The 22550-nt window shown below is 42.1% G+C and overlaps 2 protein-coding genes across 3 annotated transcripts in view; one reads left to right on the forward strand and one right to left on the reverse strand.

The window, feature by feature from the left end:
• Window positions 1-5467: 5467 nt before the first annotated feature.
• LOC116712766 (5-hydroxytryptamine receptor 7) lies at window positions 5468-13040 on the reverse strand. Its single transcript, XM_032552600.1, has 2 exons — window positions 12081-13040; window positions 5468-11490 (listed from the first exon to the last, which is right to left on the reverse strand). The coding sequence occupies exons 1-2, from the start codon at window positions 12662-12664 to the stop codon at window positions 10593-10595; spliced, it is 1482 nt and encodes a 493-aa protein (XP_032408491.1). The 5' UTR covers window positions 12665-13040; the 3' UTR covers window positions 5468-10592.
• Window positions 13041-16936: 3896 nt separating this feature from the next.
• The window catches only part of arfgef3 (ARFGEF family member 3), a 37154-nt gene continuing 31540 nt past the window's right edge, over window positions 16937-22550 (forward strand). The window contains exons 1-2 of one of the 2 annotated variants that reach the window (XM_032552589.1): window positions 16937-17401; window positions 21099-21150. In XM_032552589.1, coding sequence (XP_032408480.1) covers window positions 17317-17401; window positions 21099-21150 — 137 coding nt within the window. In that variant the 5' untranslated portion in view covers window positions 16937-17316. The remainder of the gene's footprint in view (window positions 17402-21098; window positions 21151-22550) is intronic. The other variant, XM_032552588.1, reaches the window with a different exon arrangement.

Consider the following 22550-nt stretch of genomic DNA (forward strand, 5'->3'; position numbering starts at 1 on the left):
CGCAGAAGCACAATGGTGGAAAGAGATCTTATGAAAGGACTCAGGCTGAAAGACACGACCGGCTGAAAGTGGAGGAAATCACAAAGAAACCAGGAAACCAGGAAACCGATGGAGGGAAAACCGACAGCATGAAGAGGAGATGGATCTGATTTGTTGGTTTGCGAAAGAAAACCTGAATTAAATCTGAATGACACCAACGCCAACATCTGTGTAGAGATAGCAAAATAATTATTAGAAAATCATCTAACTGTTTCTTAGAACTTGGTAAAAAAAAGAATCTGCAGTTTAAATGATTTCCTGTTTAACATGGAGGTCAGGTAGGACAGGATTAAAGATTTGACCTGTTATTCTTCACCCTAAATATGTTAACAAGGTTTATGAGCATGGAAAATGAATCATGTTTTATTATCTCTTCCACAGTGAGTCACAGGAAAACGGGATGTTTGAGTAAAACGCTTTTCAACCATAAAACCTCAGAAATAATAAAGATTTTCATGAGGAGATGCTGGACTGGATTCATGATGTTCTCCTTCTTTAGAGATGTTTATGAACAAATGAAATATCTACATTATAATGTATGACTCCAGCATCTCTGACTGGGGAAACAGAGCATTAAATGCAGCCTATCAATAATTTGCGAAACCAATTAATCTGCTGGATCAATTAAAATCAATCAATCCGTGATGGTTGACCAGAAAAAGGCTCTGATTTCTTTACTAAATCATCACCAGGTTTTAGTTTTAGAGAGTTTGTGGTGATTAAATCATTTCTGGATTTCTCAGCTGTCTCTTTCTTGGACGTCTTCTTCGCTGCCTCAGACTCTGCAGGACATCCTGCGTGTTTTGGCGCTCCAGCTGAACTCAGCACCATGCTGCCGCCGCCGCCTCCCACGCTGACTCACAGTCGTCTGTGACTCACCGTATCGACGCGGCTGGTCGCGTCACGGCAGCGGCTCTAAAAACCAATGATTCAGTTTATCTGGATTTGACCGATGCTCTCTCCTCGTCCTCCACAGCTTCGCTTCTCTCTCCTTCTTTACTTTCCATCCTCATCTTCTCATCCTCCGTCTCTTTGGTCCTCTCTCTCTCCTCCCACTCGTTCTGCCACTTCTTCCTCACTCGTTGCGTTCTGTTGCTTCGTCTCGCCCCCTTCGCTCTTTCTCACTCCTCCTCATCTCCATCTCACCCGGCATGGAGCTCCACCACGCTTTGACTTCAGACTTCACACTTTTTGTTTTCCACAAAGCAGAACTTTGTCAGGGAAACGAAGCATAAAAACACAAAGTTAACTTCTCGTTTTGAGCAGCTGGAGCAGCAGTAGGTGTTGCAGCCCCGATCTGAAGAGGCTTCATGAAGAACAGATCGATCAAACACTAAAACTGCATCAGGGCTGGAATGAATCACAGAGTGATCAGTTAGTGGTCTTTTGGTTTTAATCTTTCTCTTACACGTTCTTCTGTTCTGGAAGCCATGTTTGGATATTATGATCCTTTTACTTATTAAGAAGTTCAGGAACAGTTTCTTTATTGCAGAAATTTACATTTTAGAAGTGATCTACCAGATTTATGTGAATAATCTCGTTCTTGAATGTGATTCTCTGAAAGCCTCTGTTCACAATCAGACCAAATCTTTTCTGTGCTCTGAGTTTCATGTTTCTGCATTTTGATTAGAGAAGATTCTTCTAAACTATGAGACATTTTTTTTACTTAGTTCTTCTGACATTGTTGTTCATGTCTGGATAATTTACAGATCTTCACCAAACTGTTCCTGAACATTTGTAACCTCTCTGTTACAGGAGGAAGTTCACTGTGACGGATGTGAAGCTCTAACACGGATCACATCAGGATCCTTCCTCCCCACAGATCCACATGTTTTCTTCAGTTTCTCTCCTGCGGAGGAAATAACTCGGCTGTCCATCCTGGTCCCTCCTGCAATGTGGTTCCTTCCCAGACAGAAATGTGTTTTCTGCTGTAATGCTAAAAGTTGCTGTTCAGGCGTCACCTCACTGTGTGCAGCAACCTGCCTGCTGTCCTCAGAGACACAGACTGAGTTTGTTTTCTGAGTCTGTCTTGAATCAACTAAATGTTTTGAGCAACAAAACTTCTCTGTAAAAGAATCAATTCGGATTTATTTATTATGCTGCAAAGTAACTTAAAAACAATGGGAATAGTTCAAGATTATACGAACCATAACCTCACTGTCACGACTGAACCCTGAGGAAACATGCAGCATGTCAGTAACCTCAGTCCTCCTCAGTGCTTTTCCTCTCCTTCCTGCAGGGTGAGGGGTTTTTGTGCAGCAGGGTTTTTGTGCAGCAGGGTTTTTGTGCAGCAGGTGTTGAGTCAAACCTCTCAGTATGCAGAGGGTTGCTGTTTGAACTCTGCAGAGAGTAAAACGTTTTCCACAACAACCGAGCCACTCATTAGTCACAAAGTGACGTTTTTACCCGACTTTAGTGGCTTTCAGATCCTGCAGCAAATACTCAACCAATTTCCTCCACACTAAGGAGGAAACACAAGACTCCAACTTTCACTGAACTTTGACAAAGGGAGATGATGCATGCTGTTATAATATTGAGGAAAACATTGTTAATTCGTCTGATTTAGATTTAATTGTTGCTCCGGTCGTCATGGTTTCATTTTGATGTTGCATGATCTGTTAAAAGTTTAGCAGTAAACATCTGTCGTTATATTTAATGTTATTGATATTTAGTTTAAAACACAGCAGAGAGATATAGATTTAATAATTAGGAAGTTATTCATGTAGTTATCTGTTGATACACTAAGCTACATTTGAAACTTTTATTGATGTAGTTTATTCCTGTGAAGGCTTTGGAAACGTTCTGCTGTAATAAAACCTGCTGATCCTTCATATTATCATCTGGTTACTAACAAACCATCAGAATGGTTGCAGTAACAGCATCGTACAACATGAAGCATCAGAATCCTGCAAACCAGCCAGAAAACTAACTGTAATCATTGATGTTGATCCTCTGAAGGTTTGGGCTACAACAGTCTCATCCTATCTGCACCAACATCCTTCAAAATTGGGATCATTAATATATTTTTTATTCAGTATTGATCTGGGTTTTAATTCTCAGAGCTCATCAATCATGTATCGACTACATTTAGAAGGAATTTTCTCCTTTACATTCTAAGACTGCACTCAGAGATGTAAATACCAGGTTTTATGCATTAATAATGACTAAAGATCGTGGAACATAAGTGCACAAACCTTTATTTATGCGAACCATGACTCATGATTTGGATAGTGTGCTTGTGTGTGACATTTAGCAGGCAAAGGGCAGGTAGCCTGGCCTCCAGAAGGCCCAGCAGAGCAGCCATGCTCCCCTCACACAGGCAGGTTGTTAGTGAAGGCCCCCGGCTGAAGAAGCACCGGACATCAGGCACCGAACACGTGATGCGACTCGCAATGCGACTCACTATGATCCTGTTAGCTGCGTACAAACAGGAAAAGAAAAACTGTCCAGATTTAGCAGCAGAATTCAGAGACCTGAGCAGCAACAGAGTCTTACTTTTACAATTAAAATCTAAAGTTTGAACTTTTTGCCACAGATTTCGGGTAATAATGTATGTTCTACATGACAGATAATTATTAGAAATATGGAGTCAGTGTTTGCCGTTGAGTTTCCTGTTTTCCATGCACGTCTCTGATTCCTGCCGGAGAGGCTGGTGTTTCTCTCCAGGGGTCTTTGGGTGGCAGGTGGACGGATCCTCCACTCCTTTGTGTTTTCATCATTAAATCTGTCACCGTGACAACGGCATTTTCAGAAAACCTCATCAGATAATTGATCTTTAATCACTTCAGAGGTGTCACTACAGAGAAGTTTACTTTATCATTTCTTCCTCTTCTTGCTGTTCACATAATGCTACATGATGTTTCTGCTATCTGCTGCTAGCTTCTCCCATTATTCTGCTGCTTTTTTAATGCAGATTATTTTGGTTCCTTCGGGTCTCACATCATTTCTTCCTTTAACTCGTGAGTCCATCAGCATTCCCTTCACGCCTCAGACATGATCAGATTTCCATATTTCCATATGAAGTCTGTTTTTTCCTTTTTTTCTTTAATCTAACTTTATATTTACTGCTTTGGACTTTTTGCCTCACAGGACCCCGTACTTCACAGATAAACTTGTTTTCCGCTGAAGCGTCTGAAGCACCAGGTTCTCTATTATTCAGCCGTCTGTGACAGATGCGTCTGTGAGTGACGGGAGCAGCGACAGCTTGTGCCAGATTGGACAATAAATCAAATGAGATCAACTCAAAGTCTGTTTTAAACAACATGATGTTCTGACACCAGAGGATTTCGTTTCATCTCATCATGAGCCGTTTATAGTAAAACAGAGCAGTAGTTGTGAAAGCAGCTTATGTTTTCCGCGTAAATCTGCTTAGAAGTGAAAATGCATATAAAGTCTGTTTTATCAATGAAAATCCATGTGAAGCCCATTTTATAGCAGATATAAAAGTCATATAGTCTGTCCTGGGTTTTAACAAAAATAACTACAAAAACACCAAATGGTCAGAAGCTTAATGATACAGCTAACATAAATAAAAAATAATGATAGTCACCTGCATGGCTTTACATATAAATTATAGTCCGCTTGCAGAAAAGCACAATGTGAAAGCAAACCAAAAAAAAATAAAGTAAAGATGTTTTAAAAGCTGCAAAGTTACAGATTAGCTGTTGTTAATGTTTGGTGTTTGATGTTCTGACAAAAATCCAAACAGTGAAAAGAAAATTATCAAATCAAACAGATACGGCCGTGTTGTTCTTGTTCGCTGCTTCCCTGGAGATTAATGTGGATGTTTGAAACGGTGTCATGGTTCCAGGCGATTCACTTTCTCCACATGAAAGCACATTTAGAGCCGTATAATTGGAGCGCTGCGTTTCTGTAAGTGTGACGAGGAATCAAAGCACCTTTCTCTTTTTGAAGTATTAAATTAATTCTTTCATATATTTGTGATTCAAGTTTTTAGCCAAGTAGCGACCTTGATCCGTTTCATTCTTGGTAAAGTAACATGATGTGGAGAACGCAGGAAACAGAAAGTCAGCTGTTTGTTCATGGTGCTGCTTCCCTAAAAGCGTTTTATTTTTGGCACAGCCTGGTTCAGTTCAGGTGAAGGTTGCATCGTTTCTATTTACAGAGAGATAAGCAAAGCTTACTTTCATCTTCAAGAAACATATTTAGAAAGTTCATACCCTGCATGTAAAGAAAGATTTTTACATTAATAAATACCTCTCTGCATAAAGCTGCAGCTCTGATTCACACCAGTGCCGTTTGAGCTGAAAGTGTTTTTCATGTTTTAAGTGGATTCATTGACATCATGTCACATCCCTGAACAGATCCTAACAGATCTGTGTGGATAGCAGGACGACGCTGCAGCTCAGCTTACAGGCTAACAGACGTCCATGTTATCATTTCTTTAAAAAATGGAACTCTGTAAACATTCTGGAAAAAAATAGTTTATTGTCATGAAATGTTGAGGTACAGTTCCAGTCAGAAGATTTCTACGACTCATTATGGACATGAATGTTTTTAATTATGAGACTATTAGGCTGTTCTTTCTCCAGGATGGAGTCATCATGCAGAGGTACTTCAAGATAATCTTCCGTTTTGTTTTTTGACCACAGTACCAAGACGCATGTCAGACAGTGAGTGGAATAATGAAGGACTACAACTAAAATCTCAAATTTCATCTTAGATTAAAAGCTGGACAGTTGACACTTGGAACCGGTTTGGGGCACCGACAGAACAATCATCCCAAACACATTTAAAATACTTTGGAAATGAATAAAATAAGCATTAACATTAAGATTCTGCATTGGTCGTTCCAAAGCCCCGACCTCAACCTTTATGGATGATTTTCTGAAGTTCTTCCTCAGAAACCAACCAGTTCCAGTGAATCCAATCAGTTCTGCCAAAAAGACTCAAACGTCCAATCAGAAGAACCCCAGCAGGTTCCTGATGGCAGTAAAACTTCAGGTTAAGACAAAAATCATTAAGGACAGATTCTGAACCCTGTGAGGATCTGAGAAAACCTCCAGTAAAATCAACACTTTGCACCCAAATCCTGTTTTCATAAATCTATGAAAGACACATCCTGGTAAAGAGTCATTCAATAAAACAATGAAGATATATATAACCCAGATCAACCCAATTAAACTTCCACGTGTTTCATTTTATGGGTCATGGAAGCAGCTGATGTCACAGGGGAGGAAATGTGTTCATGTTCTGATCGTTTTTCTCCTTTAAAGGTTTTCTCTTGCAGAGCAGGTGATGACATGTGATAGTTTCATATAAAACACAAATAGGTTAACAGCATGTGAAATCAGCACAGATGCAAAACTGTTTGTGTAGGATACAGATCTGCATGTGAACCAAACTGTTTGGTACAAACAAAGTAAAGAAATCCATCAAATATTCATTAAAGTGAAGGATCTATTGGCACAAACACACATCACACACTGGTAACATCTAATTAACTAACCTCTGACCTTTATCATGGTTGTTTTGTCCTGTGGTTTCTCTACAAACATCACATTTATTACTCTACTTTTGCTGCAGTTCATGTTTTCCTTCTTAAATTTACACATTTTAATAGTTAATTATCAGCTGACATCTCGTTTAATTGTTTTTATTGATTCACATTTTTCAGGTGGACATTTGAAACCTTAAAACAAAATAAATCGATCAGTCATGGTTTTGATTCTACTGTCAAAAGAACAAAACAAAGTTAGCGTTACCATAGAGATATTTAAGCACATGAATAGAAAATAACTCAGAAAAACCTCATTTCTTTTTTCCCTTCTGTACAAAGTTACAACAGTGAAGTCAGCTTTGTTTGTAAGGCTGAGACGGTTTGGATCAATGATGGGAAACAGAAGAACCAAAGACAAACAACTCAAAGTTTCCTCTTAACGTCACTATTTCTACTGGATGAATCTCATTGTAGTTTATTTATTACGTCCAGGTGAACAGGCCTGATGGCGTCTCCACTGCTGAGTGTGTGTTTTCCTGTGTGTGTCTGCTGGACTCCAGGCTCCATATCTGCTCTGGCAGAACATGGACCACAGCCACTGTGGCTCTGCGCCCAGAGCGAGGGCAGTTCAGAGGTTCTGATGCATGACTGAACCGATCCGGGAACATTTCCTGACCAAAACCCACCAGGACCACTGCAGAGTCTGCAGCTCTGGTTCCTGTACAACCAAATGGACTCAGACTGAAACATCTCCACCTGAAGGTCCGAATGAGAGGAAGATTTCTGCTCCTTCGTTTCTGATTCTGTCCCACTTACAGATTAAAACCCGGCAGCTTCATGGGTTTTGTATATTTTCATTTCCTGCACAGAGCAGCTTTAATTAATGATTAAAGAACGAGTTAAAGGCGTCAGTAAGAGAGATCCACTTCCTGCTCAGAAAGGTTTTCCCAGCCTGCATTGCTCCATCTGCTGCTGCAGAATGAGTCGGTAATGAGGAGGAATTTAAGCCCAGACAGCAGGGGGGGGGGGAGAAGCTCCAGCCTCTCATTGTTTTACACAAAAGAACATCTCTATTCTATAAATGAAACATAAATGCAATTTATGCTGCTCCACTTCAAACACAACCCCAGCAGACTTGAAATTAGACCCAGATTATCATGAACACACAGCAGCTTCTTTTTCTTCACATCCAATATAGTGAATACATATATTTTTTATTAAATAAAAGCACCAGATTCTTGGTTTTTAAACTCAATAATCCAATGTGATCAACTTACAGAAGAATATTGTTATATAAGGTTTAAATCCTTCTGAATCGACCAAAAACTCTCATTTTTGGGAGGAAAGTTGTGGAACAGAGATTAGAGTCCTGATCCACTGTGTTTTATGGTTCTGATCAGTTTCTTTTGTTTTGGTTGCACCTGATTGCTGTTCAGTTTGGATGAAATTAACAGTTGAAAGGTAAAAGATGTTTTGTGTTACATTTCGGTAAAACAGACTCATCCCTGTTTTATTTTCTCAGCAGATTGTTTTTCAGCCTCTTTAAAAAAATGAAATATTAGTTCTTTTAACCTCATGTCTGATATATAAAACATGCAGCGCTTGTTTCATATTCATATGATTTCATTGTTGTTGCATCTTGTTTTTTCCATTTGAGAGCTCCTTGAATATTTCACAGGTTATGAATCATTTTTCTGGCACTTTTAATTTAAAACACACCCACAAAAAAATCCAGCCCCTGTTACAGAAAGGGAAAATTATTCTGATGCTGCTGCCCAAAAATCCAACATATTTGACCTTTCTTCTTTCATGATTATCATCTAACCTGTGACAGAGAAAGACTCTTATTTTAGTGAGTACAGGAAGTCCAGTTAAGCTCTTCCTGTTTGTCATTTAGGCTTTTAGTCCTGAACTGACTCATTTCAAACTGTGATGTAAAAGTTTAAATTAGAGCGGGTCAACAGGGCGGCCGTTATCAAACCCTCTGAGCAAGAACCAGAACCGGGGACTTCTGTAACTGGTTGCCATGGTGATACCCTCTGCATCACTCTGTTCGTTACCTCAAAGAAAAGACAAACTGTGCGTGTTGTCCGAACGATTCTCGAAGCGAGAGCGACTGGACCGTCTGTTGTTCCAGCCTGTGAACTTCAGTCTGACATGTTTTATGTTGGATATCAGGCAGCTTAAAAAATCACTTCCAGCTTGGAAAGAAAACATCAGAGATCAATGAACTAGAGTTTGGGTCTCTGGGCTCATTAAGGAGAGAACTCTGTAAGTCTTATATCAGCAGGACTCACTGTGTGAACGTAGAAAAAATATCTAACAGTACATTTATAAACTGTATATGTGGAGATTAAACTGTGGTCATGAAGGTTAGATACAGAACGTTTCTGTTTCATCGTCACTAAACTTTCTGTGGGAAAAACTTAGATTTGGAGTGAAACCAGTTTTTAAGACGGTAACTGATTCAGTCCAGGTCCAGAGGCTGCATCCTCTGAACTTACCCGGCTTACATCGAACCTAAACGGTCGACGTTAGCCGGGTTCTTCATCGACTGTAACGACTGGAAATGAGCGAGTGTAAAACTGGATGGTCCAAACCTCAGATTTATTCCCACCCTGACCTCTGCATATGCCTTGTCGCCTAGCAACTAAACACAAACCGGTAAGAATTATTGTCACCCTTTTAATATATTACACTTATAAATAAATATTTTAGTAATTTTGTATCAATATTACTACTCATCTACGCAGATGATAAAAGACAAAGACCGCAACCACTTCAAGCTTCTGATTTTGTTCTGTAATATTTGGATTTTTTAGATTTAACTCAGTTCTCCTCTCCTACTCTATCTCCCATTTCACCTGCCATTTTTACAAGAATAAAACTCTCTGGCCGCAGTGCATCTTGGGATAGGATGGACCACGAAGGACAAACTAAACCCTTCAAATCCGGGGACAGAACGATGCATCTTGAGGAACCTTTGAATCCAGACAATCTTCTTCATGAAGCTGTGAGGTAATCGATCTTTAAATGCGGCTTTTGAAGGATGCAGCTCATGAATTTGCAGCCCAAATTTTGGTGACCCATTTCAAATCTGAATGGTGTCTCTGCTGCAAAGTGCAGCTGTGGAGCTACAAGGAGACTTTACACATTTTATGAAGTATTGATGATCATTTCTCATAAGTAATTATTTAGTCGTCTCAGTTTTTCTCCGAGCTTTTGTAGGAGTAATCAACTAGCAATACTGGGTTGAAATTCCTGACAGTCCTTCTACTCTACATTGAAGGAAACACAGAATAGTAATAAATGTGCTTCAGTGCTCAGTGGCCACAACTATAAATAAATAAGTTGAAATCAGTTTCTTCTTCCCTTCCAGTGTAGATCTAAGCAAATGAAACACTGATGAAGCACAAAGTGCAGGTTTCAAAATGAGGCTGTTGTGCCCTGCAACCAAAACATGAAGGACAGAGCAGGAAAAGGCACAGGCACATTCAGTCCAGTGTCTGAAATCATCTCATTTCTCTCCCTGCTACAGGGCCGTGCTAACGTCTCACAGTAAATAAGTTCTGCACTGTTCAGAAGAGAGCTGCCTGCCACAAACATCAGAGATCAGATACACAGAAGCTTTCAGCTAACTATTCTTAAACAAGCATTAAGCACGGTGACTAAAAGCAGCTAGACTCCAATCTGTACATTATTTACATTTTTACACATTAGTCATTGTTTGTCCAGGTGTTTGTGCTGAAGAGCAGGACCAACAAGCAGCTGCAGCTCCTGTTTGGTTCTCCGAGGCTCCAACTGAAAATGAAAGGCAGCGAGACGTGAGCTGGTGGATTTCCATCCATCCAAGCAGAGGAGTGTAAACCAGCATGCAGCTCGATCAGCTGCTGTCAGCAAAATCCAGTCCACCGTAGAGCCAGACATCCCTAATCAGCCTGATGCTTCAAACACCTCCCTCTTCTGCTCCAGCCTCCTGTCTCCTCTGGCCTTAACCTTCATACATAAGAAGGAAATAATCAGTCTGGCAGCAGGGAGGTTAGTTCCACCCTCTGGATGTTTCACGGCTCTCCTGATTGGCTGCGTTGCCTCTTCAGGCGTCTGGCTTCTCCACCAGCTTCAGAGCCTCGTGCATGCCGGCTGCCGACAGCTTCCGGTTGATGTTCCGGTAGCGGCAGCGCAGCAGGTTGCTGTAGGTGGTCCGCAGGTCGCGGTTGAAGAAGGCGTAGATGAAGGGGTTGATGAGTGAGTTGGCGTAGCCGAGCCACAGCAGCGTCCTCTCCAGCCACAGCGGCACGCAGCTGCACTCCACGCCGCAGACAAAGGGCCGGGCCGTGGACACCAGGAAGAACGGCAGCCAGCAGAAGGTGAAGGCGCCCACCACGATGCCCAGGGTGGCCGCCGCCTTCTGCTCCCGCTTGAAGATGGACTGGTTCTTCCTCTTCCTCCGCTGGTAGTGTTCGCCGCTCTTCAGAAGGCGGGACACGCGGCTGCTGCACTCCTCCTCCACCTCCCGCTGCAGCTTCAGCGCCGCCGCCACGCAGTCCAGGCTCTCCTCCTCCGCCTCCTCCTCACATTGCTCCGTCTCCGTTGCCTCGACGCTCCCCGTCTCCCCAGACTCTGACGGCTGCCGGGGCTCGTGCACCGCTCGGCCCCCTCTGTGTGCCGCCCCTGCGCGGTGCTCCCCGGCCCTGGGGAAGCCGGTGATTGTGTGCTTGGCGGCGCTGAGCTTAGCTGCTCTGTAGATCCTGTAGTACATGATCAACATGACCGACATGGGGATGTAGAAGGCCACAGCCGTGGAGTAGACGGTGTAGCCAAAGTCCTGGCTGATGAGGCAGACTCTGCCGTCGTTGACGTTCTGCGCCCAGCCGAAGAGCGGGGGCAGAGTGATGGAGGCGGAGAGGAGCCACACTGACAGGATCATCTTGGCCATGCAGCAGCCGTTCTGTCGGACGGGATAGGTCAGAGGTTTGGTGATGCCCAGGTACCTGCAGGCAAAACAAACACAAGATTTTTACAGTTTAGACTTAGAAATGAGCTGATTGGAGAAATGACTTGCCTCTCATGAGCAATGCTCACCCCACCCCCAACAAGGTGCCCTTGAACAAAGAGCTTAACCACAATCTGTGTGAGCCATATGCAACCACAGATGGGAGCTGTGAGATTTTCTGAATGAAAAGCAGTCGGATGCTGCAGGAAGTCGTCTGACTGAAGGTCCAGGTTACAGCTGGACCTCAGAGAACAGAACAGCCTCCATCTGGGGCAACTGACTCCTAAAGGCTACAAGAACATGCATTGGATGGATTAATAACAGTCTGTGTTCACTGATCTAAGTGCAGAATCTGTCTCAGAGCACAGAGAGCTGAGATCAAACCTTAAATCCTAAAACTCAGATGGAAACAGATCTGATTTTATGACTCAATCACTGGAAATGAAGGATTAACGGATAACAAATCATCCGACAGTCTCAGTTTGATGAAATCTGCAAATGTGAAAGTTTCTCCTGCAACACTTTGTTTCCTGTAAAATTGTGACTTTATGGTTTGAGGTTTAGTTTCAGAAGTTTTTTTTTTTTTACCTGTCAATGCTGATTACGCACAGAGTCATGATGGACGCGGTGCAGCACATCACATCCATGGCGATGAAAACGTTGCAAAAAAACTGTCCGAATATCCACTGGCCGCCGATGAGGTCCGTGATGCTGACGAACGGCATCACTGCCAGCGCCACGGACAGGTCGGCCAGCGCCAGAGACACGATCAGGTAGTTGGAAGGCTGGCGCAGCTTCTTCACGAAGCACACCGAGATGACCACCAGCAGGTTCCCGCAGATGGTGGACAGGGTGAGCATGGTGAGCACCCCGCCGATCAGTACCTTCTCCACGCGGCCGTAGCTCAGGATCTGCTCCCCGCAGCGCGTCCCGTTCGTCTCCATGGCCTGCGGCTGACTGGAGGAGGACGGAGAAGTGGCCGCTGCCGCCGCCGCTGCCGCAGCTTCTGCGGCGTCCTGCGCAATTTTCAGCAGCCGAGGCGCCAGAGCTTCAGAGATCATCATGTTGGTGGAAATGCCAGGCTCTCCGCCGCCGACTGTGTCCTCGATCATGAACGCGGACCTCATGTTGTCAGCGGAGAAAGTTCCGTTAGTCGCTCCCACAACAACCATCCTGGAGTCCGGCGGTTCTTTTTATCCATGGACGAACTGGAGACCCGTCCAGCGGTGACATGGACGCGCACAGATGTGCCTGCGTTGGTGTGAAGAAAGTGTTATTTTCGGTCAGAACACAGCTACGTCTCGGCGAGCTGCGGGGACATCGTGCGCGTTAGTACGCATGGCGCGTCGTGGGCACATTCTCAAACACTCCGACCCATAAATCCCGCTTTGTGTCCCTGACGGTCTGATGTCCAGCAGCTGCAACCATGCAGAAACTCCGAACCCGCCGTGCGCGCGGATCACTCGCAAAAGTTGCCAAGTGACGTCAAAAGGCACCTGGGAGAGCGTGAAAGCAACCCGATCATACCCCCCCCCCCACCCACCCACCACAAACACCCCCCCCTCCCCCCCACACACACACCCCCTACACCCCCCCCCCCCCCCCCCCCCCCCCCCCCCACACACACACACACACACACACACACTCTCTCTGTAATTAGGGTGAAATTCTGCCGGTCATCTGGGCGCTCTGGACTGAATGTGGACCATCTGTGCCAGAGTGGCCATGCGTAATTGCGCAGCAAAGAGGAAATGTTCTGCGGATTGACTTTGTGAATCCATGTGAATCTGCTGACCGGAGAGAACATTAGATCAAACATTTTAATATGAAGCACAGATGAACATTTATAAGATATATTAAAGTTTGTAACAAACACAAAATTTGACTGGAAAGCTGGTTTAATGATCGAGGTAATCATTCTAAGTGTTGTAGAGGACAGGATGGTTACATAACCGAACAGAATGATTTATTTTCCTCCACTCCTGCCAGTCTCAGTCTTCTCATTATTTCCAGTTTAGACTCCAACATCAGCCCCAGTCCGTCTTCACTTCACTTCGCTTCGGTCTCTTGAGGTGGAAATAAACTTCATCTCCCTCTGGAACATTTCAGGAGTCATTTTCTGAGACTCGGTCTGGTTGAAGATTAGATTCTTCCGCCCTCCAGTGGTCACAGCTCAGTATTGCATGCTGGCATGGCGAAGAGCTACTCGATAAATCCTGAAGGAGATACTCCAATGAGGCATAACATTATGACCAGCATGGTCTCTCTGCTTGTCATTAGTCACCTTCATTTAGATTTTCTAAATGTGATGATCCCCTCAGAACAGGAACAACCTTTCAACATATTTTACTTTATGAAGTAATAAAGATGGCAGAGTGAAGCAGGTTAACGCTGAATTAGCTCTGAATGTGTTAAAGTTTTCAACTTTGTCTTCTGATTTAAACATTGTTGAGTCCATGGATGGAGTTTTTTCTTGTTAAACCTTAAATAAATAAATAACATAATATTGTGTTCCATGGGGGTTTGAACTTTAAGTTATTTTCTGTGTTGATTTATTTATTATTTGTTTTGTATTTGTTTTGTTATATCTTGTAATTCAGTTCAGTTATTCTAATGGTTTGTGTTTGGATTTTTATTTAGCCCTTCTGTCCTCCTCAGTGGAGATCAGAACGGAATTTTGTCTTATTCCAAATCTCATTAATTTCATAATTAGGGTCAATACGCTGCAGGCCTGCAGTTGGGCTCATCGGTCCGATCTCTTCAGAACGATGAACCCGGTCCTTCAGTCACCGCCTGTGATTCACACTTTCATTTAGTTTTAGCATGGAACCGTTCTGTGGCCTTGTTCTTTGATTGGCCGCCCCGCTGATCCTGCACAGAAGAAAGTGGGTCAAACAGTGAATGGATGCTGAATGGAGAACATTCATCTCCTCCAGTAACTCACCTCCAGGCGGTCCAGCAGCTCATTAGGCTGTGCAGACCCAGGTCATCCTTAGAGGTCTTCTGATGATGTCTGAACAGTAATTACAATGTTTTGGCTGGTTTTAAAGAATCCATTTGTCCAAAGTCCATTACTTATTCATAAGTGTAGATTGTAAATCATTAGGGTCATTACATGAGCTCCATTTGTGTTACTGAAGCTGGAAAAGATTGTGCTAATGACCTCCATTTGAGTTACTTATTAGCTGGTAAAGCTACTTCTCTATGCAGCCTGGAAAGTTAGGAGGAAGAAAGTTTCTGAGATTCCTAGAGGTCATGACCCAAGACATCACCATGCTTAGCAACTTCAGGTTTGCAAACTCCAGTGTGACTGAATCACACTGGAGTTTCTCCCATAGATCTTCTATTTTCAGATGTTCATGATCACAGCAAATCTTCGACCAAAGACCTGGACCGATTCATTTGGACCAGGTCAGGATGCAGAACCAGCCCAGACTATTTCACACAAACTACCCCCTGTTGGAGAGAACCTGAGCATCCAGCAGGCCGGGGTTAGAATCCAAGACCTTCTGGCTACAGTGGCAACAACTATATCTGCAAATAAGAAAAATTATTTACTATTAAAAAATCTGATATAATTCATTTCATTTATTTGCAGTATTAAGGAAATGAACCCCAGACAACTATGCTGAGGACTAATAGTCTGTATGTGAGCTGCCTGTTCTACATTTGCTGCTACATCTGTTTTTATTTCACAATTAATCAAATTATTTGTGATAAAAAGTTAATTTACTTCATTATTTCAGTTTAAAAACTGAAAAATTGATGCTCATACAAAATTCTCTCTAACACTTTTTCCTTCCACTCAACTTTCCACCAACATGTTAAAAGCATCCTGTGAATATTCATGTTCTTTAGAGACATGACTTTCTGTTCTGCTTGGTTATGGAACCAGTTCACTACAAATATCGTCTAAAAGTCTTTTATAACACAGGAAGTTCAATTCATGTACAGAAAAACATAATCTAATAAATCCGTTATAATCCAATCATGAACACAGATTATAATTTAATTTCATACATTTCAGTTTTTTACTTGTTACAATAAAATGCTGTTCATTCAGTTTATCTCACCAGTTGGTAGAAAAGCAACATTTTGGCCCTGAATCATTTTATTGATTTTATTCTGAGGTTTTCATTCACTTTAAGCCTGAACCTTCAGAGTGGATTATATTATATTACTGCATTAAAACAATCTGTCCTTTATGTGCTTAACTGAAAAAAGAAATACATTCAGAGATATTATATGTTACTGAGATGTTACTTAATACAACATCAATCAATACTTTGATCGCAGTTATTTTAAATATGCATGTAATCAGAATACTAGACTCCCACTAAACTTTTTATTGTTTACATTCACGTTGATACTTTTTATTATTATTGGAGCCACATAATGAAATATTGCTCACTATGTATATTTTAAATGTAGAATAATATGAATAACAATAAATCTGTATGTATATGTTTAATGTGTGAGTAATATTAATGTGGGACATGTGAATGTTTCATTTCCGCTCTGGCAGGTTTTTCCTCGTTCAGCCTGAATGAGGGGATTAACATCACAGCCGCCTGACATTTCCATATAAATGAGATATTTTCATCTGAACTAACTGAAGGGTTTTTCTGAAGGTAACCGGCATTTTGGTTTAGAAGCTGTTAGAATAGAATAGAAATATAATCGTGAAACTTCTGTGCCACAACTAAGAGTGAAGGGGGGAATGTGTTGTCATACAAAGGCAAAAACAAACAAACAAACAAATAAATAAATAAATTAATTAATTAAAATAAATTTAAAAAAAGGAATGAGAATGTTTATTAAGGAAAAGTTTACAACGAAAGAATAAACTAAATGTATATGTACTAAACTATAAATAAAGTTATTAAAAATCCATGTTCTAATGAAACGAATGTGCAGCTTTTTTTAAAAAAGAAAATGTGTGAACAAAAGCCAACAATATATTATTTACAGTGTATCAGTTCATACCTGCTGATGTATGTCTGTAATTACTGCCTGTGGTTAACAGGCACCAGAGGCTCCAGCCCAGGGGCCACACATCCTGTAAATCCGGCCCTGGCGGGTTTATTGATGAACTGATCTAATTGTTCTTACATAATAAAACTCAATAAAATCTCACTCAGACATTCTGCTGCATTTGAATCAAAATCTACAGATCAAACGTATGAAGTGACTGTTTCCTGTGGTGCTTTTATTGTGAAGGTAGAGAGGCTGGTTTCCGCTCTCTGCTTCCTCCACCTGTCCGTGTCCCGGTAAAACCGCTCCAGTGCCGCTCAGCCGCGCTTTGCGTCCTACCCTGGAAAACAAACGGTACATGTTGGGTTGCCAGGTAGGGCAGGAATCCGCCTTTTGGACTGCGGCTGTGATGCCGCTCCGGTCGGGAGGATTCTGGAACCGGATCTGGTTCCTGATTGGAGCAGAAGGATCAGCTGGACCGGATTCCCAAAACGCAACAGATCGGAGGAATAAACGAGTCACGAACAGCAGCGAGGAGGATTTATTGATCCGGGTTTAACGGAGCAGGAGGCCGATGGCGACTGATTATTGATTATCAGCCGAAAGGCGATCGGCTCCGGTCTGGGATCAGAAACCCGGACGCTTCCTGTTCATTCCCACCTTGACGGGATTGTGGCTGGCCTGACATCATTGGCTGCAGGCTGGGAATGAATCATCATCATCATCCTCATTCGCAGCGGGGGGGCTCCGGGATGCTGTCACCGCCTCCGCTCCCTTAAAAAGCCACGCACCGACCCGCACCGACCCGCCCAGGCCCGCTCCCCCCTTCAGCCGCGGCCGCGGATTCAGCATGGAGGAAATCCTGAGGAAGCTGCAGAAAGACGCGTCTGGGCACAAACACAAAGCCGTGCGGGATGCGTGCGTGTGCGCCTGTGGTGAGTGTGCGTGAGGATAATCTGCGTCCCGGTTCACCTGCCGGTGAGTCGGAAACAGGGCGGGAAACAGCGGGGGTCCGTAGCGGGACCCCTGGATTCACGGCGGGGAGGAGAGGCCACGATCAGATCTGGATTCAGTGTTTACACCAGAACTGGAACTGGTTCCAGTGTTTGTTCTGCAGATGGTTTCCAAACAGACAGGTCCTGCTGACGTGGTCAACTCCTCCACGCGCCACTCATGCGTGGATGTTTACCTGAAGGAGCAGAGCTGACTGATTACCCCAAATTACACACACAGGCCTCTGGGAGGCGCTGTGCAAACTAGTTCTATTCTATACTTTAACATTCAGTAAAAAGTATAAATCAGTTTTTATACATTTTTTATTTAAGTCCATTTCAGATAAAATTTAATTTTAATGAATTTTCTGCAGATATTTTCTGTTTTAATGAACGTTCCTCCCATTTGTTCAGACGTTACCTGCTAACTCTGCACCTCAAATCTGAAATTCCCACTTGGAGAGTTGAAGGTTTGATACCAACTCTGACCTGAAAGTCCAACATGGCCGCCGTGTAAATACAGTGTGCTGCTAGCTACGGTACCAACCTGTTTATTTACACTTATTGTGAGCTCCATTAGTGAACATGTTGCTTTCCTGTTTGTCTGGATGAACTGCAGAGGAATCAGAGGAATCAGAGTTAGTATCTTGTCTTGGTTCCATCAGCTCACAGGATTCTGACCTGAAGCTGCAGAGTTCTGAGAAGTTGTGAGTTTTTCTGCTCAGCCGTGTTTCTCACCTAGATGAAGCCACTGATGGAGCTTCAGCTGCCGTTATCTCTGTACTCCCTTTTTTATCATAGAAGGTTCTCCCGGTCCTGGATCAGTGCTTCTGTGTTTTTGTGTTTCTGCTTTGTCTCAAACCCAGTGGGTCACGGCAGACATCCAGTTCTGGTTCTGTTGTTCCTTCCTGTTAAAGTGGAGTTTTTCTCTCCACTGTCGCTACATGCTAGTCCAGGAGAAGTGATGTAACTTTTTTAACCAATCAGAAAATGAACTGAGCCTGACTGTGTCTAATATGGGCTACAGAGACTGAATCTGCATGATTAGACTGATTATTTTTTTATTGCCTTCAGATAATATTTGTGGTGAATTGGAGTTAAAAAAAAACCTGAACTGAATGGAAATTGAATAGAAGCGGCTACTGCAGTGTTCATAAGTCAGAGCTGTGACTGTAATTTTCCTGTATTAGTTCTGGATAGAATCCATTTGTTTACATTGTAATATGACTTAATAATGTTTTATAATTGAAATGAGTTGGAACAGTGATGATGTTTCTAAACTCTAAAAATGGATCATTACATTTATTTACATTTGAAAACACGTTTGATCAGAATCAGCGGCAGGTTTTGTTTAGCAGCAGCGTCACATGAGCGACTGCAGCTCTGAGCGCAGCAGCCCGACGGCCCGGTTTTATTTTTAGAGCAGAACTTGTGTGTGTGATGCTGAGACACATTTAGAACCTAAACAACGGGTTGACTAATATTATCTGTCATCACAGTCATTATAATAAATGCTGTGATAAACTGTTGGTCTATGTTGCATTCAGAACCGATTTCTAGTAGAAACAGCTTGGAAGTCCAAACCCGGTTCTGCAGATCTTGTAATTTCCAATCTAAATGGGAGCAAAGAAAAGCTACAGCTAACCAGTCCTTTTCTGCATGTCAAAAGTTTAAGGAGCCTAAACCAAGCACTAAATGAAAAGTATCAGCAGCAGCATGAAGAAATTTATTACTTAGATTCTCATTTTAGCAGTAGCCAAAAAAAGACCAGATCAGAACTGAACCAAGTCCAAATTCTCCTCTCTTGTTGTGTTTCGGTTGATTTTTCCAACTTCCAACTTTGGACCTCCATTTATTCCCAGAAAAACTAAATGGATCTCCATCTGGTTTTCATCTGATTTACCACATATTCCTACATCCACACAGTCTGAGTTTTTAGAAACATCCGGTTGGTTTTCCACCTTCTGACACCAACAGCTGGTGCTTTATGTTGCCTGGACATTGGAACATGGAGGTCATTGGAACATGGAGGTCATTGGAACATGGAGGTCATTGGAACATGGAAGTCATTGGAACATGGAGGACATTGGAACATGGAGGTCATTGGAACATGGAGGTCATTGGAACATGGAGGTCATTGGAACATGGAGGTCAGAATGGCATAAAATCTGAATGTCTAGTTTAAAGTGATCTGCAGGGAAAACAAAATGTTTCAGGGAACAGGTGAGATCCAAACGGTGAGTCGGTTGAAACTTCAAGAAGAAATATTGATGAAAAATAGATTCTTCAGTCAGATTTGAGGATAACTAATCATTAAAATTATATCTTCTTATTTAATTTTATGGTTGGCTTTGTAAAATCATGACTAGAGATTTTTTTCTTATTAAAATACCTGCAATAAATGCTGAACACCTGCTTCATTTAAAAGGGAAACAGTTCTGAGCTCCAACGTTAAGATGATCCGGCAGAAATGAAGGATTTCCTGTAAGTGACACGGAGCGAAACCTTCGTGATGCTCAGGAAACATCCAGTTAATCTCTGTGACTCACTGTGTTACCGTGAGGAGAACATGGTTTCCTCTGATGTCATAGAGACGCTGCTAGCATTAACAGCGGTAGCGGCGGCAGAATGACCTTTCAGGATAAAGGAGGGTGAGGAGTGAAGCTCACAGAGGAAATCTCAGGTTGTGCTGACGGAGGGAGAATCAGGTTCTCTCCTAAACACAGTGGAATATCACAGAAACGCAACAGGACCTACTGAGACTAAACATGCAGCAGCATGGTAACAAAATATACAACTTTCAGTTTTAAGATCTTCTCTTTGGGAGGAACATCTGCAAAATAATAAAACTCCTGCTCTTTATACAGAAACTTAATTTTGTACTCAGGAGGGGAGACATCAGGAAAGATGTCAGAGAAGCATCATCAAGTGAATCCAGGGAGAGTTTAACGTAACGTTAATGTGATTTAAAGTCCCTCATTCAATTCAGAGAAAGTTTAGAAAATATCTAAGGCATCTAGAAAAGACCAAACATCTTATTCAAACTATCAAACACGGTGGGGGAGGGTTGATGATTTGGGCTTGTTTCCATGTGGACCAAGAACTGTTTATTAAAATATTCCAGAGTCAGATGCTGCAGTTCAGTCCAAACTGGGTCATCAGCAGGACGATAATCCCAAAGTGACCTGCTGATCTGTGACAGAATGACTGAAAAAGAAAAACATCAAGGTCTTGCAATGGTCTAGTTAAAGTCCAGACCTTAACCTGATTGAATATGCTAGATAGACACAAAATCAGACTTGTAATTTTATATCCAACTTTTATTTTTTTAAACAACTTGAAAAGTCTGCTATTACTAAAAAATACCAAATTTAAAGGGACAGTTCACATGAAAGTGAATCTGTTAATGCTGCAGCCAGAGGCAACTTTATAAGAAACTTAAGAAAATGTTTTATTATTTTATGTTTTCTTGTAGCTGAACACATGATTCAGTAATAAAACAAACACTTTTTATTATTTATGTAGGGAAAGTTATATCATTATGACAATGTTCATCAGAATTATTGCATCAATTTTTTGTTTTGTCTAAAACAAAGAACACAAAATATTTGATGCCGGATTTTTTTGTCTGTTTTTTCAGAAACTCTGGAGGCTCAGAAGGGATCATTCAAGATTTCTCCTTCACAGCTTCGGTAAGTTCATTTATTCATTCAGCTCATGTCTCAATTCTTCTGTCTTGGAATAAAAAAGAGAAAAAAGTTTTTGTCTGTTTAATGGCATCATCCTTTGTTGCCTCTGGTATTAGTTTGTGTTTATTGTTAAATTTAAAGTAGAGAAATTGAAGCAGAAGGTTTGAATATGCTGTCAGAAACCCTTCATGGTTTATTGGCCCAGTTCTCTAAGGATCTCGTTTTTCTGGCTTGTCATCAACCTGTATCTGCTGGGAGAAGATTTCCCTGACATCTTCTCCATGTTGTCGCCTGCAGCAGTTTGGGAATCCCACGTCTTTAAACTGTTCTGGTCTGATTTGAATATATTTAAATCATCCTGGAATCACTCAGCTGATAAGGCAAATAAAAAACTGAGCAGTGAAATAAAACCAGCCTGTTAAGGTAACGGTTTTCCTAAACTCTTCCTGACATCTGAGGAACTTTTACAAACAGGAGTCACTTTAAATGTCTGTCTACGATCTGAAAATGAAAACTGAGAAACCAGAACAGAATTTCAACTGAAACTAGTATTATACCAGACTCATGCTGCCTGATATCTGCTGGACATCTGTGTGTCGATATTTGCATGGTTTGGATATTCAAAGACTACAGTCAGTACAGCAGAACCAGTTCTCTGTCTGGTCTAACTAAGCCCCCTGTAAGGAAAACCTGCCCCAGACACATTTTTAAAAAATGTCACCAAAGTGGGTGGAGCCAAGGGACACTGAGGGGCGTGGTCAGCGTGGGGATGAGAGGATGGTGGTAAACGGGGTTTTGGTCTAGACAAGAGTAAGCAATGTTGCCAACTTTTAGCAACTTTTTAGACCTCTCTAGTGACATTTTGTAAAAAAAACCCCAGCAACAACTCTTAATTCTCATGGAGAATGTTTGTGTGGCAGAAGAAGGCGAAGGCTGAAGATCAGCGGTGGCGCCCCCTGTAGAAAGTAGATGACAGAAAAAGAAGCTGAAGTTCTAATGATGAATTATTCATTAGCTTCTGTTTTATTAGAGCTGATTAGATTAAACATTGATGAAATCCTCAGTAATCTGAGCAGTTCTTTATCTGCAGAATGAAAAAAACCTTCTGACATTAAAGCATGAAGCAAAGCATGACTGAAATGATTGACGCAATTGTGATATTTGCCGTCAGTTCTGGGTTTTATATGAAAGTTTCTGCCAGTTTTATCTCTGATTTTGTCTCTTTCTGGGTCGGGTCGCCTCATTGTTCTCCCCGTGGCTCAGTTTTCTTTCTTCAGGCTCATAAAGAGACGGCGGTTTGATTTAACTGTCCTGCGCTCTGCGGCCTGTTTGAAGCCGGAGGAGCTGAGCTGGTTCAGCGGCGTCTGAAATCCATCAGCAGCAGAGAGTCAGCCATGAATAAA

Source organism: Xiphophorus hellerii, chromosome 22 (assembly GCF_003331165.1).
Source record: "Xiphophorus hellerii strain 12219 chromosome 22, Xiphophorus_hellerii-4.1, whole genome shotgun sequence".
Lineage (NCBI taxonomy): Eukaryota > Metazoa > Chordata > Actinopteri > Cyprinodontiformes > Poeciliidae > Xiphophorus > Xiphophorus hellerii.